The following is an 18,039-nucleotide window of genomic DNA, read 5'->3' as shown; positions in this document are numbered from 1 at the left end:
GCATCCTGGCCCACCCCCAGGACCAAGAAGCAGGTGATGTCCTTCTTGGGGACCGCTGGGTACTATAGGAGGTTTGTTCCATGCTATAGTAGCCTGGCAAAGCCCTTGACGGACCTCACCAAGAAGAAGCTGCCCTCTGCAGTCGATTGGACAATGGACTGCGAGACAGCCTTCCGGGCCCTAAAGGACGCCCTGTCCAGCCCGCCCGTGCTACAGGCAGCCGACTTCACGCGGCCGTTTGTAGTACAGACCGACGCCAGTGACTTCGGCCTCGGTGCGGTGCTCAGCCAGGTGGACTCTGCGAGCCAAGAGCACCCAGTCTTGTACCTGAGCAGGAAGCTGTTACCAAGGGAAGTTGCCTATTCCACGATGGAGAAGGAGTGCCTGGCCATAGTGTGGGCCCTGCAGCGTCTGCAACCCTATCTATACGGGCGCCACTTCATCGTGGAGACGGACCACAATCCCCTCAGCTGGTTGCACACCGTCTCTGGGACGAATGGGCGATTGTTGCGATGGAGCCTTGCGCTCCAGCAATACAACTTCACCATTCGCCACAAAAGGGGCCGTGACCACGGTAACGCAGACGGGCTGTCCCGACAAGGAGAGGTCGCGGACGGGCGCACGGGGGAACACCGGAGTGTGCTGCCCCCTAGCGCCCTCAAAAGGGGGGAGGTGTGAGGCAAATCCCGGGATATGAAGATGAATTATGACTCCAGTCATAATCCCTCATCACTCCCTGGCAGTGCCCCCTCCCTTCTTGTTCTCAGTGTTCCACTTACACCTCCATGGCCATGTCCTGTGATATGGAAATGAGGTGGTGTGGGAACAATGGACACAGGATGACTCCCTGCCGTCACCCTGTAACAAGAGTTGTATCTCATTAGCAAGGCTATGGAACTAGCTAGACAGAACGACTCCAGTAAAAAATGGTTCATATCTCGCAAGCCATATTTCCGATAAATATGGCAACCATAAAAATGGTGTCTCCGCATGCGGACGATGCCGGCACACCCTTTTTATGGGAGCAGGACATTGGGAAATGCCCCAGGCGTGATATCAGCCAATGGGGAACTGGCAGACAGGTCATGAGTCCCCTCGTTCTGTAGCTAAATTCATAACTGTCACAATGAGAGCATTGGCGTCCGCCTACGACGCTCCCAGGCAAAGTTATGGCCATATTCCATGTTGTGGATTTTGTCCATAACTCCAGCCAGGGGTGGAGCGGTGCTCCCTCTGAGGTCACGAAGGTAGGAGGGGACCTGGATTTGTCCAGGTTGATAACCCTACTTCGGGCATTTTCCAGTGTTCTTTTCGCTGGGGGCACGTGTAGGAAACATCTGTGGGAAGGATCCTAGAAACCTGGCCTACAGCGCCCCCCTGTGGCCAGACGCAACAAGGTAACTGCTGGAACTGTGTATACCTGTTTGTAAACCATGCTTTATCTGTAACTGTACTCTGACATATGTATATTCTGTAGATTCCCTATTGTATATATTGTAGTTTCTAGTGTGCTTTAGGCTGATTAAATTATATAATTAATCTTGGGCTGTTCTGTTATCTCGATCTTGAATCCCACGTCTGTGTGTTCGGCTAATAGTTACCGTGAAGCGGTTGGTGGCAGCGAGTTGTGCCAAGGATTATTGTGGGGAGGCCAGTGAGATTCGGGGAGATTTTATATATTCCGCCCGCGGAGGTCGGGGGAATATATACCCTACTCTCACCGGGGACCCTTCAATAATCGGCATAAGTAGTATAGCGGCCTCCTTGCTTATTGTCGGGCAATTCCATAATTGGCCTGACTATAAGAGGGGCGCTAGAGAGCGCGTCACGTGCTCTGTCTGTCGGTCGGGAGGTATAAAGGAGGGGTGACCCCCACTTGTTACCCCCCGATTGTGACGTACTGGTAGCCAGCGCGGGGGATTTCTGAGTGACCCCCCGGTGGTTTGTGACAGCCCACCAGCAGAATCTGACTACAAAGTGTTTGTTTGTAGTCTGTCGCCATGGAAACAGATCTGCACAGGAAGCTGTAGAACCCAAACGGTAAGAAATTTGTAATTAAGGCTACTTACAAATTTGTTTAATTTTGTTACAGTAATTCATTGGGACAATAACGTTAAACAACAAAAAAAATTTACACACCCTTTAAATTTGTTAAAATGTTTTTCCTTTTTTATGATCTTATGGAAGTTTGTTACACTTATACTTTGGAAGAATAAAAAAATATATTTTAAAAAATGTACACACCCTTCAAATTTGTTAAAATGTTTTTCCTAAGTATTAGTGTAACAAAATTACGTAAGATAATAAAAAAGGAAAAACATTTTAACAAATTTGAAGGGTGTGTAAATTTTTTTAAATATTTTTTTTTATTTTTCCAAATTTATTAAAATGTTTTTCTTTTTTATAATCTTACGTAATTTTGTTACACTAAGGCGGGCTTTGCACGTTGCGACATCGGTAACAATGTGTTACCGATGCTGCAGCGATAGTCCCACCCCCGTCGCACGTGCGATATCTAGTGAAAGCTGCCGTAGCGATTATTATCGCTACGGCAGCTTTACACGCACATACCTGCCGTGCGACATCCCTCTGGCCGGCGACCCGCCTCCTTCCTTAGGGGGCGGGTCGTGCGGCGTCACAGCGACGTCACACGGCAGGCGGCCAATTGAAGCGGAGGGGCGGAGATGAGCAGGATGTAAACATCCCGCCCACCTCCGTCCTTCTCATTGCAGCCGGCGGCAGGTAAGGTGAAGTTCCTCGTTCCTGTGGCTTCATACACAGCGATGTGCGCTGCCGCAGGAGCGAGGAACAACATCGCACCTGTCGCTGCACCGGCATTATGGAAATGTCGGAGGCTGCAGCGATGATACGATAACGACGCTTTTGCGCTCGTTCATCGTATCAAAAAGGTTTTACACGTTGCGATATCGACTGCGACGCCGGATGTGCGTCACTTTCGATTTGACCCCATCGACATCGCACGTGCAATATCGCAACGTGCAAAGCCGCCCTAATACTTAGGAAAAACATTTTAACAAATTTGAAAGGTGTGTTTATTTTTTTTTTTACATATTTTTTTATTTTTCCAAAGTATTAGTGTAACAAAATTACGTAAGATTATAAAAATGGAAAAATAAAAAAATATGTAAAACAAAAATAAACACACCCTTCAAATTTGTTAAAATGTTTTTCCTATTTTTTTTTTTACATATTTTTTTATTTTTCCATTTTTATAATCTTACGTAATTTTGTTACAATAATACTTTGGAAAAATAAAAAAATATTTAAAAAAATTTCCACACCCTTTAAAATTGCTATTTTTTTCCCCCCTTTTTTACTAATGATCTTACGTGATGTGATGAGGTCGCTGTGGATGGTGGCGCTGTATTTTTTCCACTGCAGGTCACATTGCGCAGATCTCGGCGCAGCACACCATTCCACAACGTATCCGTGCGCGCTAGGCGTCTTTCGCCATGTTACGTTTACTCCTCCGTCTCTGCCGTACGTCCTCTCAGCAATCAGTGAGTTAGTGTCTATGTTTTTAAAGGACACATATAGGAATAATTTCAGAAGAAGTCATCATCTAACCCCCCACCCCCCACCCCCTCCCCGAAACTGATCTATGAGAATATTCCATTAACCTGACATCTCCTATACCTTTTGCAGTGTGTGCCGGGATCCTCAGCTCCGCAGGGGTGGAGCCTCCAGCGTTATTGTGGGCGGTGACGCTGATAGCACACGCTTGTCTCCCTATGGATATTCGGGTGCTGTTCACATGTGAGACCCTGATCTCTCCTCCTGTGGGAGCGCCCTCTAGTGGCTGCACCTTTATATTATAATGAGTGATATTTCCATTGGCCTTGAATATCGGTGATGGCTAAAAAGTAATTGAAAATAAGGTTAAAAGGGAGAAGAAAATATCCACAAAGAAAAGGCAATTATCATCATGGGACATCGCAGAACTAGAAAGGTGAATGCCCAAGGTTATTAAGGGGATGGGTGGACGGCAGAACCGAGACAGGAGATCAGACTTAGGGTTATTCAGCAAAACGACTAATGGTCCTTTCATACGTAGACCTGTAATGATGGCAAGGATCATCCTCTACAAAAAAGGGAAAGGATTCTTAACTGTAAAAGTAGTGAGACTATGGAGCTGATAGGGGGATTCTTTACTGTAAAAGCAGTGAGACTATGGAGCTGACAGGGATTTTTTACTGTAAAAACAGTGAGACTATGGAGCTGACAGGGATTTTTTACTGTAAAAACAGTGAGACTATGGAGTTAAAAGGGTTTATTTATTGTAGAAGCAGTGAGACTGTGAAACCGATAAGAATCCTTTACTGTAAAAGTAGTAACATGATGGAGCCGACAAGGATTCATTACTGTAAAAGCAGTTAGACTATGGAGCCGATAGTTTCATTCCTTTTCCACTAAAGAATCCCTATGGAGCCAATAGGGATTCTTTACTGTAAAAGCAGTGAGATTATGGAGCCAACAGGGATTGTTTACAAAAAACAGTGATACTATGCAGCTGACGGGGATTCTTTACTGTAAAACAGTGATACTATGCAGCTGACAGGGGGATTCTTTACTGTAAAACAGTGATACTATGGAGCTGATAGGCATTATTTACTGTAAAAGCAGTGAGACTATGAAACCGATAGGAATCCTTTGCTGCAAAAGTAGTGAGACGATGGAGCTGACAGGGATTCATTACTGTAAAAGCAGTGAGACTATGGAGCCAATAGGGATTCTTTACTGTAAAGGCAGTGAGACTATGGAGCTGACAGGGATTATTTAATAGAAAAACAGTGAGACAATGGAGTCCAAAAGTGAATATTTAATGTAAAAACACAGACTATGGAGCCAATAGGGATTCTTTACTGTAAGAGCAGTGAGAAATGGAGGCGATATAGATTCTTTATTGGAAAAGCAGTGAGACTATTGAGCCGACAAGGATTTTTTACTGTAAAAGCAGTGAGATTAAGGAGCTGATAAGCATTCTTTACTGTAAAACCAATGAGACTATGGAACCAATAGGAATTCTTTACTGTAAAAGCAGTGAGATTATGGAGCCATTTTTTTTTTGCTTTTTATGTATGATACTTACTTTCCAGTAGAGGATCACAATCCTTTTATCATCATCCTCATCATCTTTAACACATCTCCAAACATCTAGAGCTCCCGTAGGGGCTGAAATTAAGGTCATAAAAATAATTTTAACATGTTTGTGTGTAATTACAGCAAATGTTATGGGCCCCAGTATTCTGAGGGCCACATACTAACAGCACAAACATACAAGTACTTTATATCTGAATCCACCACTAGGAGGCGCTCTGTGGACACAGATTCATACAGAGATTAACTATATTGTGTATATACAATATCAACTCATGCAAATAAAGTATTTTTCTCTCCCTATGCAGTTTATGCATCAGCTTTGCTGTACAGACTGGGACAGAACAAACAGAGTCATCTCACGATGGTTAATGACAGTGCTATTGTAAAGCTGGATGCTACATTTCTTAGTAAACTGTTCCTACCATCTTCCTTGGTTTTGACCACGAGATGAGTCCACTTGCTCCATCCGGCCAGCGATGACTCCGCCATGCAGCGCACCGCCAGGTCATATTGTGTGTCCGGCTGTAATCCTTCGAGGCTGACTTTGTAGATCTCTTTCGGACCTTTTCCTCTACTCATCACATCGACCTAATTGAATGGAGAGAGATAATTTTTTTGAAGTCTCCAGGTTTAGATGTTACCTATCATACAAACACTTGGGGATATGGGCCAACGGCCCCAAAGTTGCCAAGTTTGTCCCCATTTTTCCGATACAATGTCAGCAAAATCTCAGGAACTGTCCGGTGCCAAACAGGCACCAGTTTACATAAACCCCAAAGTGAGCTTTTCTTCCTGGCTTGTGTTGTTTCCAAATAAAGGATTGTGGTGTTCCTCGGGGGCGGGACTTAACGATCCTTAATATCTATATATATATAATTGCCTTATTCTGTCTGTCTGTCTGTCTGTCATGCTCCAAAATTGTGTCCTTACGGTGACACAAAGCTGATTGGCCGCTGGGCTCGCCATGGCCCCGCCCCCCCACACGGATTGGCCGCTCGCCCAGGCTGCACCCCCACACGGATTGGCCAGCCGCTCGCCCAGGCTCCGCCCCCCCCCCCACAGATTGGCCTCTCGCCCCGGCACCCTGCAGGCATTGGCAATTCGGCCCCGCCCCCTCACGCAATGCACGCTAGCTCTGGCCCCGCCCCCTCCCTCCCCCCGCGCATTCCCCGAACTGACACGGCTGTCACGGAGGTGAGTACTGTACTCCCCCCCCCCCCCCCCCTCCGCGCATTCCCCGAACTGACACGGCTGTCACGGAGGTGAGTACTGTACTCCCCCCCCCCCCCCCTCCGCGCATTCCCCGAACTGACACGGCTGTCACAGAGGTGAGTACTGTACTCCAGCCCCAACCCCCCGCGGCCCCCGCTCGCACGGGAGTGGTGTGGATACGTTGGTAACCATGCTCGCATGGTTACAAGCGCATCAAGGTCCTGCTGCGGTGGAAGATCCACACGCATAACAGCACACACACAAACATACACACACATCAGATCACACTCACTCTCACACACACACCTCACACACACCTCACATCGCATCCACACACTCACAGCTTCCGGCGATATCGCTTGCTTCTCGGCCTCGATACTGTGCTGTTGTGACCTTCCAGGACCTGACGGAGGATCACATGGCCAGAGGCATGTGGTATCTCCGGATGTTGTGAGTGTGAGCGCGTATGTGCGATATCGTCAGTGTCTGTGTGTGTGAGTGTATGCGATCGGGTGTGTGTGAGTGTATGCGATCGGGTGTGTGTGAGTGGATGCGATCGGGTGTGTGTGAGTGGATGCGATCGGGTGTGTGTGAGTGGATGCGATCGTGTGTGTGTGAGTGGATGCGATCGTGTGTGTGTGAGTGTCGGCAGAGGAGCACGGCGTGCTGGAGGAGGCTGGGAGCAGAGAGGCTGATCATGGGGAAGGCTGGGAGGGGGAGGCTGATGCTGGGGGAGACTGGGAGGGGAAGGCTGATGCTGAAGGAGGCTGGGAGGGGGAGGCTGGGAGGAAGGAGGCTGGGAGGAGAGAGGCTGATCCTGGGGAAGGCTGGGAAGGGGAGGCTGATGCTGAGGGAGGCTGGAAGGAGAGAGGCTGATGCTGGGGGAGGCTGAAAGGAGAGAGGCTGAGGCTGGGAGGAGAGAGGCTGATGCTGGGGAAGGCTGATGCTGAGGGAGGCTAGGAGGGGAAAGCTGATGCTGGGGAAGGCTGGGAGGACGGAGGCTGGGAGGAGAGAGGCTGATCCTGGGGAAGGCTGGGAGAGGGAGGCTGATGCTGGGGAAGGCTGGGAACGGGAGGCTGATGCTGAGGGAGGCTGGAAGGAGAGAGGCTGATGCTGGGGGAGGCTGGAAGGAGAGAGGCTGATGCTGGTGGAGGCTGATGCTTGGGGAGGCTGATGCTGGGGGAGACTGGGAGCGGAAGGCTGATGCTGAGGGAGGCTGGGAGGGGGAGGCTGGGAGGAAGGAGGCTGGGAGGAGAGAGGCTGATCCTGGGGAAGGCTGGGAAGGGGAGGCTGATGCTGAGGGAGGCTGGAAGGAGAGAGGCTGATGCTGGGGGAGGCTGGAAGAAGAGAGGCTGATGCTGAGGGAGGCTGATGCTGGGGGAGGCTGATGCTGGGGGAGGCTGGGAGGAGAGAGGCTGATGCTGGGGAAGGCTGGGAGGAGAGAGGCTGATGCTGGGGACAGAGAGGAGAGGCTGATGCTGGGAGGAGAGAGGCTGATGCTGGGATGAGAGAGGCTGATGCTGGGAGGAGAGAGGCTGATGCTGGGGGAGGCTGGGAGGGGGAGGCTGATGCTGGGGGAGGCTGGGACGAGGGAGGCTGATGCTGGTGGAGGCTGATGCTTGGGGAGGCTGATGCTGGGGGAGGCTGGAAGGAGAGAGGCTGATGCTTGGGGAGGCTGATGCTGGGGGAGACTGGGAGGGGAAGGCTGATGCTGAGGGAGGCTGGGAGGGGGAGGCTGGGAGGAAGGAGGCTGGGAGGAGAGAGGCTGATCCTGGGGAAGGCTGGGAAGGGGAGGCTGATGCTGAGGGAGGCTGGAAGGAGAGAGGCTGATGCTGGGGGAGGCTGGAAGGAGAGAGGCTGATGCTGGTGGAGGCTGATGCTTGGGGAGGCTGATGCTGGGGGAGACTGGGAGCGGAAGGCTGATGCTGAGGGAGGCTGGGAGGGGGAGGCTGGGAGGAAGGAGGCTGGGAGGAGAGAGGCTGATCCTGGGGAAGGCTGGGAAGGGGAGGCTGATGCTGAGGGAGGCTGGAAGGAGAGAGGCTGATGCTGGGGGAGGCTGGAAGGAGAGAGGCTGATGCTGGGGAAGGCTGATGCTGAGGGAGGCTGGGAGGGGAAAGCTGATGCTGAGGGAGGCTGGGAGGGGAAGGCTGATGCTGAGGGAGGCTGGGAGGGGGAGGCTGGGAGGAAGGAGGCTGGGAGGAGAGAGGCTGATCCTGGGGAAGGCTGGGAAGGGGAGGCTGATGCTGAGGGAGGCTGGAAGGAGAGAGGCTGATGCTGGGGGAGGCTGAAAGGAGAGAGGCTGAGGCTGGGAGGAGAGAGGCTGATGCTGGGGAAGGCTGATGCTGAGGGAGGCTAGGAGGGGAAAGCTGATGCTGGGGAAGGCTGGGAGGACGGAGGCTGGGAGGAGAGAGGCTGATCCTGGGGAAGGCTGGGAGAGGGAGGCTGATGCTGGGGAAGGCTGGGAACGGGAGGCTGATGCTGAGGGAGGCTGGAAGGAGAGAGGCTGATGCTGGGGGAGGCTGGAAGGAGAGAGGCTGATGCTGGTGGAGGCTGATGCTTGGGGAGGCTGATGCTGGGGGAGACTGGGAGCGGAAGGCTGATGCTGAGGGAGGCTGGGAGGGGGAGGCTGGGAGGAAGGAGGCTGGGAGGAGAGAGGCTGATCCTGGGGAAGGCTGGGAAGGGGAGGCTGATGCTGAGGGAGGCTGGAAGGAGAGAGGCTGATGCTGGGGGAGGCTGGAAGAAGAGAGGCTGATGCTGAGGGAGGCTGATGCTGGGGGAGGCTGATGCTGGGGGAGGCTGGGAGGAGAGAGGCTGATGCTGGGGAAGGCTGGGAGGAGAGAGGCTGATGCTGGGGACAGAGAGGAGAGGCTGATGCTGGGAGGAGAGAGGCTGATGCTGGGATGAGAGAGGCTGATGCTGGGAGGAGAGAGGCTGATGCTGGGGGAGGCTGGGAGGGGGAGGCTGATGCTGGGGGAGGCTGGGACGAGGGAGGCTGATGCTGGTGGAGGCTGATGCTTGGGGAGGCTGATGCTGGGGGAGGCTGGAAGGAGAGAGGCTGATGCTTGGGGAGGCTGATGCTGGGGGAGACTGGGAGGGGAAGGCTGATGCTGAGGGAGGCTGGGAGGGGGAGGCTGGGAGGAAGGAGGCTGGGAGGAGAGAGGCTGATCCTGGGGAAGGCTGGGAAGGGGAGGCTGATGCTGAGGGAGGCTGGAAGGAGAGAGGCTGATGCTGGGGGAGGCTGGAAGGAGAGAGGCTGATGCTGGTGGAGGCTGATGCTTGGGGAGGCTGATGCTGGGGGAGACTGGGAGCGGAAGGCTGATGCTGAGGGAGGCTGGGAGGGGGAGGCTGGGAGGAAGGAGGCTGGGAGGAGAGAGGCTGATCCTGGGGAAGGCTGGGAAGGGGAGGCTGATGCTGAGGGAGGCTGGAAGGAGAGAGGCTGATGCTGGGGGAGGCTGGAAGGAGAGAGGCTGATGCTGGGGAAGGCTGATGCTGAGGGAGGCTGGGAGGGGAAAGCTGATGCTGGGGAAGGCTGGGAGGACGGAGACTGGGAGGAGAGAGGCTGATCCTGGGGAAGGCTGGGAGAGGGAGGCTGATGCTGGGGAAGGCTGGGAACGGGAGGCTGATGCTGAGGGAGGCTGGAAGGAGAGAGGCTGATGCTGGGGGAGGCTGGAAGGAGAGAGGCTGATGCTGGTGGAGGCTGATGCTTGGGGAGGCTGATGCTGGGGGAGACTGGGAGCGGAAGGCTGATGCTGAGGGAGGCTGGGAGGGGGAGGCTGGGAGGAAGGAGGCTGGGAGGAGAGAGGCTGATCCTGGGGAAGGCTGGGAAGGGGAGGCTGATGCTGAGGGAGGCTGGAAGGAGAGAGGCTGATGCTGGGGGAGGCTGGAAGAAGAGAGGCTGATGCTGAGGGAGGCTGATGCTGGGGGAGGCTGATGCTGGGGGAGGCTGGGAGGAGAGAGGCTGATGCTGGGGAAGGCTGGGAGGAGAGAGGCTGATGCTGGGGACAGAGAGGAGAGGCTGATGCTGGGAGGAGAGAGGCTGATGCTGGGATGAGAGAGGCTGATGCTGGGAGGAGAGAGGCTGATGCTGGGGGAGGCTGGGAGGGGGAGGCTGATGCTGGGGGAGGCTGGGACGAGGGAGGCTGATGCTGGTGGAGGCTGATGCTTGGGGAGGCTGATGCTGGGGGAGGCTGGAAGGAGAGAGGCTGATGCTTGGGGAGGCTGATGCTGGGGGAGACTGGGAGGGGAAGGCTGATGCTGAGGGAGGCTGGGAGGGGGAGGCTGGGAGGAAGGAGGCTTGGAGGAGAGAGGCTGATCCTGGGGAAGGCTGGGAAGGGGAGGCTGATGCTGAGGGAGGCTGGAAGGAGAGAGGCTGATGCTGGGGGAGGCTGGAAGGAGAGAGGCTGATGCTGGTGGAGGCTGATGCTTGGGGAGGCTGATGCTGGGGGAGACTGGGAGCGGAAGGCTGATGCTGAGGGAGGCTGGGAGGGGGAGGCTGGGAGGAAGGAGGCTGGGAGGAGAGAGGCTGATCCTGGGGAAGGCTGGGAAGGGGAGGCTGATGCTGAGGGAGGCTGGAAGGAGAGAGGCTGATGCTGGGGGAGGCTGGAAGGAGAGAGGCTGATGCTGGGGAAGGCTGATGCTGAGGGAGGCTGGGAGGGGAAAGCTGATGCTGGGGAAGGCTGGGAGGACGGAGACTGGGAGGAGAGAGGCTGATCCTGGGGAAGGCTGGGAGAGGGAGGCTGATGCTGGAGGAGGCTGGAAGGAGAGAGGCTGATGCTGGCGGAGGCTGATGCTGGGGGAGGCTGGAAGGAGAGAGGCTGATGCTGGTGGAGGCTGATGCTTGGGGAGGCTGGGAGAGGGAGGCTGATGCTGAGGGAGGCTGGGAGAGGTAGGCTGACAGAAGAGAGGCTGATGCTGGGGGAGGCTGATGCTGGGGGAGGCTGGGAGAGGGAGGCTGATGCTGGGGGAGGGTGGGAGGAGGGAGGCTGGGAGGAGAGAGGCTGATGCTGGGGACAGAGAGGAGAGGCTGATGCTGGGAGGAGAGAGGCTGATGCTAGGATGAGAGAGGCTGATGCTGGGAGGAGAGAGGCTGATGCTGGGAGGAGAGAGGCTGATGCTGGGGGCAGAGAAGCTGATGCTGGGGGCAGAGAGGCTGATGCTGGTGCAGCATGGGGGATGGAGCACGATGGGGGGGTGCGCAGCATCGGGGATGGAGCATGATGGGGGGGTGCGCAGCATCGGGGATGGAGCACGATCGGGAGTGCGGAGTATGGCGGATGGAGCACGTTTGGGAGTGCGCAGCATGGCGGATGGAGCACGTTTGGGAGTGCACAGCATGGCGGATGGAGCACGTTTGGGAGTGCGCAGCATAGGAGATGGAGCACGATGGGGGGTGCGCAGCATAGGGGATGGAGCACGATGGGGAGTGCGCTGCATGGGGGATGGAGCACGATGGGGAGTGCGCTGCATGGGGGATGGAGCACGTTTGGGAGTGCGCACCTCCCCCCAACACACACACACACACACACGCGCGCGCACTGCACAACACACCACACACCACACACACACACTGGGAACCACAAACAACTGCCCTACACAGACACCCACACACACAGACAACGCTGCACACACACAACACCCAACACACAAACACCGCGGCACACAGAAATATACGCACATACCGCACAACACACACATTGCACAAAACATACCTCCCCCCAAAACACACCACACACACACAAACCGCGCAACACACACACAACGCTACAGACACACAGCGCTCCACAAACAACGCAACACACGCAACACACATACAACACCGCTCTCACCCCCCGTCACACCCAGACAACACTCAGAACATGTACAGCCCCTACACAAACACTTGGTAACTACACAGAACAACATCTATATATATATATATATAACAAAAATCATACATGAACTACACAATACGTAAATTCTAGAATACCCGATGCGTAGAATCGGGCCACCTTCTAGTACTAATATAATGCTGGTAAGTATACGTAGCTAACACTTAACAAGCAGAAGTCATCTCATATCATGTCCTCTACTAAAGACCCCTATAAAGAAAATCTCAACACTTTTCTATTCCTATGGAGCAGTGCATTATGGGAACTCAAGGCAGTAAAAACTACACACTCAGAGCCATTTTTCCTCAATTGTTATGCCACATAGTCCACATCTGTGCAGATGACTAGTTCAGGGAAATAAGTAAGAAACAATGCTAAGAAGAGAAACAAAGGAACCGAGAAGGACAGATTCCCGTCCTCACTTACCAGGTCCTTCACCTGACACCGGATCTGCAGGGAGGTGTAATCTGCTGCCAGGGACCAAGATAATGAGACCCGGGAGGAGCTCTCATGAGTCACGACTAACCTGGAAGGTGCCGGGAGCAGGACTGGAAAAGTAAGAAAAGTTACACAAAACTAGAGTTAGAAAAAAGAAGAGTGCGGTGAGAGAGAGAATGCGGTGAGAGAGAATGCGGTGAGAGAGAGTGTGGTGAGAGAGTGCGGTGTGAGAGAGTGTGGTGAGAGAGAGTGTGGTGAGAGAGTGCGGTGAGAGAGAATGCGGTGAGAGAGTGCGGTGAGAGAGAGTGCGGTGAGAGAGAATGCGGTGAGAGAGTGTGGTGAGAGAGTGTGGTGAGAGAGTGCGGTGAGAGAGAGTGCGGTGAGAGAGAGTGTGGTGAGTAAGCATGTGGTGAGAGAGTGCGGTGAGTAAGAATGTAGTGAGAGAGAGTGCGGTGAGTAAGAATGCAGTGAGTGAGAGTGCGGTGAGTGAGAGTGCCGTGAGTAAGAGTGCCGTGAGTGAGCGTGCAGTGAGTGAGAGAGTGCGGCAAATAAGAATGTGGTGAGAGAGAGTGCGGTGAGTAAGCATGCGGTGAGTGAGAATGCCATGAGTGAGAGTGCCGTGAGTGAGCGTGCAGTGGGTGAGAGAGTGCGGTGAGTAAGCATGCGGTGGGTAAGCATGCGGTGAGTGAGAGTGCAGTGAGTGAGAGAGTGCGGCAAGTAAGAATGTGGTGAGAGAGAGTGCGGTGAGAGAGAATGTGGTGAGAGAGAGTGCGGTGAGTAAGAATGCGGTGAGAGAGAGTGCGGTGAGTAAGAATGCGGTGAGTGAGAGTGCGGTGAGAGAATGCGGTGAGTAAGAATGTGATGAGAGAGAGAGTGCGGTGAGTAAGCATGTGGTGAGAGAGAGTGCGGTGAGAGAGTGTGGTGAGTAAGAATGTGATGAGAGAGAGAGTGCGGTGAGTAAGCATGTGGTGAGAGAGAGTGCGGTGAGAGAGTGCGGTGTGTGAGACATTTTTTACATTGATACATTGTACAAATGTAGCAGATATTTGATAACAAATGTATTGATTTACAGCAGATTATTAGACATGGAATATTAATGTACAGTTTTTTAATAGTCATCAGATTTATAATATTTGGACAGTTTACTGTCCCGTCCACTCGGGTGCACAGATATATTGTACCTCTCTGGTTTAGATGCACAATGGCGTTGACGCTCCTCTCTCCTAGGAGGTTTTTAGCAGTCAATGTAAAGTTATACACCTGCTGCTGAATCTGCAAAATGCAATGATCTCTTTCGCAGGGATGGGATTTCATAGATGACCTTAAAAAGAAATGGAATCAAATTTATAGGAGAGATATAGAAAAGTAAGGAAGAGGGGGAGGAGGGGGATGCAGCTGCAGGGTCTCAGAGTCTGTGCTGTGAGAGGGATCACATTACAGTCTATGTGCTCCACCTATGGAACTTCTAGGATGGGAACAGCAGAGGGGAGACATCTGATTGGTCAGCGCTGACATCACACCAGGGGAAACCCACCCGTTCTTAAAGGGGCTGTGCCATCTGGACAATTCCTTTAAATAAAGCTCCATGTTGCCTCCTAGTATTATAAAAAGGTTATCCTCAATAATCAAGTTATGCCATATTCACAGGGTAGGTGGTAACTCGCTGATTACTGGGATACCAACTGTTGGGACCTCTAGTAATCCCAAGATCAGGGCTGTGGACCCCCAAAATATTAGTTATTATTATTATTATTATTATTATTTATTTATAGAGCACCATTAATTCCATGGTGCTGTACATGAGAAGGGGGTTACATACAAAATACGTATACAAGTTACAGTAGACAGACTAGTACAGAGGGAAGAGGGCCCTACCCTTGCGGGCTTACATTCTATAGGATTATGGGGAGGAGACAATAGGTGGGGTGTAGGTCAGGCGGCGGCTCCGCACGGTGGTCGGGCGGCAGCTCCGCACGGTGGTCGGGCGGCAGCTCCGCACGGTGGTCGGGCGGCAGCGAGTTCATTGTAGATTGTAGGCATTTCTGAACAGATGAGTTTTCAGGTTCCGTTTGAAGTTTGCAAGGGTAGGGGATAGTCTGACGTGTTGAGGCAGCGAGTTCCAGGAGACTGGGGATGCTCGGGAGAAGTCTTGGAGTCGGTTGCGTGAGGAGCGAATGAGAGAGGAGGAGAGGAGGAGATCTTGGGAGGACCGGAGGTGACGTGTTGGAGTGTAGTGGGAGAGTAGTTCGGAGATGTACGGAGGGGAAAGATTATGCACAGCTTTGTAGGTCAGTGTTAGAAGTTTGAATTAGATACGGTGGAAGATTGGAAGCCAGTGGAGGGACATGCAGAGGGGAGAAGCGGGGTGGTATTGAGGAGAGAGGTGGATAAGTCGGGCAGCAGAGTTAAGGATGGACTGGAGAGGGGCGAGCGTGTTGGCAGGGAGGCCACAGAGGAGGATGTTACAGTAGTTCATGATTGTACCAAAAGTGCGAATGCTCGGCTTTTGCTCCATTCAGGACTGGAGTGCAGAGCCCTGATCTTGGAAAAAAGGAAGTCATAGACCCTAACGAACAGCAAGGTGTCAAAAAAAAAAATAATTTATTCTTTATTCTATTATTTTAAATAATCTTTTAATGAACCTGTGATGACGCTCCCCGTTTAGCCACTAGAGGGCAGCATGAAGCCAATAAACATCCTATGATCCTAAAAAGAAGAACTCTGCTTCTTAAGGATGTGGATTTCTTTTTAAAGCTTTATCATTGCTGCGTTTTAAAAGCCATAAAGTCTTCATTGATGTTCCAGATGGGGGAGTGTTTTTTGCAGGGTGGATTGTATTTTTTCATTGCTACCACATTAGGGTGAGTCTGGAGCTCCCTCTAGTGGTGGCTGCAGGTAGTCACAATTTTATCATATAAATCGATGCTGGGCATTCGGAGCAGAACACCAGCAATGAAGACATAATAAGAAATTAATCAATAAGAGACTCAACATAGAGAAAATGGAGGAAGGAGGAGACTTTGGGGAAATGTGTAGAAATCTCTGCATTGTCTTCAGTTTTACTATTATCATTAGTGGATATTCGTACCATTCATGTAGATCATAGTCCACCTTGAGAATCCGGAAGAAGTTATAGATCGGGCCAGGGATCCAACTGCAGATTAAGGATTGCAGATCTTCAGTCACACATGAAAAGTTTTTCGGTTGATCCGGGGGCCCTGCAACAACAGGTCAAAAATGTGAAAGGATGTAGACCTCCATCTTCCAATCTGCACCATAAATACATTCTTATGACCCTGGACATATATCTACTAAATGTCATTTTTTTTTGATTGTACAAAGTATTGCAGATTTTGAGGTTTGTTTCGGGGCAAAAAGTCTTTGACCGGTTTCTTGGGTTTGTGGCGATGCTAAAAAGGTCAAACAAAGGGTACAAGTTCATGATCAAGAGCTTGATAAGAAGACTAATTTCCAAAACGTGCCCTAACATGGGGGGAACCTTGCCTAATTACTTACTGATACTACCTAAGTAATGCTGCCATACAGTGCTCAATATGGTGCCAAATAATAATACTGTGGAATTCCAAATAACAAAAAAAACATTCCGCATGGAATAATGACATAAAGTAACAAGTATGTAAATATATACAGTATGTATATACAGCACCACGACGTACAGAACTGTAGAGGGAAGCATCACAGTATATATACAGTACATTTGCATGTGTGTCATTTTATGCAAAGTCTATATCAAAATATATTCATGCCCCTCTATGGTCCAACAGTCTGGCACTGAGTTCACCTGAGGTCACGGGTGGTGGCTCACACAGAGGGTACCATGAGAACCACAAGAAGTGACCTCAGGTGAACTCTGCTGGACTGACGGACTGTGCTGCCGCTGTGACATGGTGCCAGTGAAGTTCGACAATCCGGCACTCAGTTCACCTGAGGTTACAGCTGGTAGCTCACACAGAAGGTACTGTGAGAACCACCAGAAGTGACCACAGGTGAACTCTGCTGGACTGTTGGACTGTGCTGCTACTGCTGCTACTGTGACATGGCAGCAGTGCAGTCTGACAATCCAAAACTGAGTTAACCTGAGGTCACAGCTGGCTCACACAGAGGGTACCATGAGAACCACATGAAGTGACCTCAAGTGAACTCTGCTAGACTGACGGACTGTGCTGCCGCTGTGACATGGTGGCAAAGCAGTCCGACAATCCGGCACTCAGTTCACCTGAGGTCACAGCTGGTAGCTCAAAGAGAAGGTACTTTAAAAACCACCAGAAGTGACCACAGGTGAACTCTGCTGGACTGTCAGACTGCGCTGCCGCTGTGACATGGCGACAGTGCAGTCTGACAATCGAAAACTGAGTTCACCTGAGGTCACAGCTGGCAGCTCACACAGCGGATACCCTGAGAATCCCCAGAAGTAACCTCAGGTGAACTCTGCTGGACTGTCGGACTGTGCTGTTGTTGTGACACGGCGAAAGTGTAGTCTGACATTTCGATACAGAGTTCTCCTGAGGTCACTTCTGGCAGCTGCGATGTTGCTCTCAGCATGTAACAGAGGCCACAGTGAGCAGTCATGCGTTCTAATTCCGCCACTCACCATAGCCTCTGGATGTAGCAGAGCCAGGATTTGTCTCGGGACACCATGTGGATTACGTCGGAACTGCAGGACTTTTTTTTTGGGGGGGGAGGGGTAAATAAATTGGTGAAAGAAGGTCTTTGTTTTATTTAAAATAAAGGATTTCGTGTGTTTGTGTTTTCTTTCTTTTTACTTACATAGACACTTCTCCATTACCAACCCAGGGCTTGATGGCAGCTGTGATTTTTTACAAAGCTGACATGAAACCCATATATTACCTGCACCAGGGCAATCAGGATGAGCCATTTAAAGCACCACAATTGGCTCATCTTATGGATGCGCCAATTGTGGGGTGGCTGTGGGCTGCTATTTTTAGGCTGGGGAGGGGCCAATAACCATGGACCTTCCCAGTCTGAGAATACCAGCCCCCAGCTGTCTGTTTGATCTGCACTGGTTATCAAAAAAGCCAACGTTATTTTTTAAAATTAATTCAAATAAATAAAAAAGGCATCAGATCCACTTTATTTTTGATAACCAGCCAAGATAAAGCCCACAGCTGTCTACTTTACCTGCACTGATCTCAAATCGGTGAAGGGCGGCACTTCAAAGTGGCTTAATACTCTTAACAATATTGTTCCCAGAAGCGACCTGTGTTTCAGAGATGCATCCAGGCATCTCCTTCATGGTGTTCCCATTCAATTTTAGCACTTTTTCATCCATTTTAGTATTTTTACCGCCCCACCAGACATCCTGGGAGGGTCTACCGGAAAATTATTTGAGTTTCCCATTGACTTGTATTAGATTCTTTAG

General features: G+C 51.5%; 1 protein-coding gene across 2 annotated transcripts in view; it reads right to left on the bottom strand.

Annotated features, from left to right (window-relative positions):
- Positions 1 to 18,039, bottom strand: part of LOC142256797 (oncostatin-M-specific receptor subunit beta-like) — a 109,539-nt gene that overhangs the window by 22,476 nt on the left and 69,024 nt on the right. For both annotated transcript variants that reach the window (XM_075328697.1, XM_075328690.1), the window contains exons 6-12: positions 15,727 to 15,856; positions 13,820 to 13,959; positions 12,627 to 12,748; positions 5,544 to 5,709; positions 5,111 to 5,193; positions 3,658 to 3,877; positions 3,351 to 3,533 (exon numbers count right to left, since the gene is read on the bottom strand). In XM_075328697.1, the coding sequence (XP_075184812.1) occupies positions 3,351 to 3,533; positions 3,658 to 3,877; positions 5,111 to 5,193; positions 5,544 to 5,709; positions 12,627 to 12,748; positions 13,820 to 13,959; positions 15,727 to 15,856 (1,044 nt within the window). The remainder of the gene's footprint in view (positions 1 to 3,350; positions 3,534 to 3,657; positions 3,878 to 5,110; positions 5,194 to 5,543; positions 5,710 to 12,626; positions 12,749 to 13,819; positions 13,960 to 15,726; positions 15,857 to 18,039) is intronic.

The sequence above is a fragment of the Anomaloglossus baeobatrachus genome, chromosome 1 (genome assembly GCF_048569485.1).
Source record: "Anomaloglossus baeobatrachus isolate aAnoBae1 chromosome 1, aAnoBae1.hap1, whole genome shotgun sequence".
Taxonomy (NCBI): domain Eukaryota; kingdom Metazoa; phylum Chordata; class Amphibia; order Anura; family Aromobatidae; genus Anomaloglossus; species Anomaloglossus baeobatrachus.
This window is presented reverse-complemented; position numbering and strand designations above follow the sequence as displayed.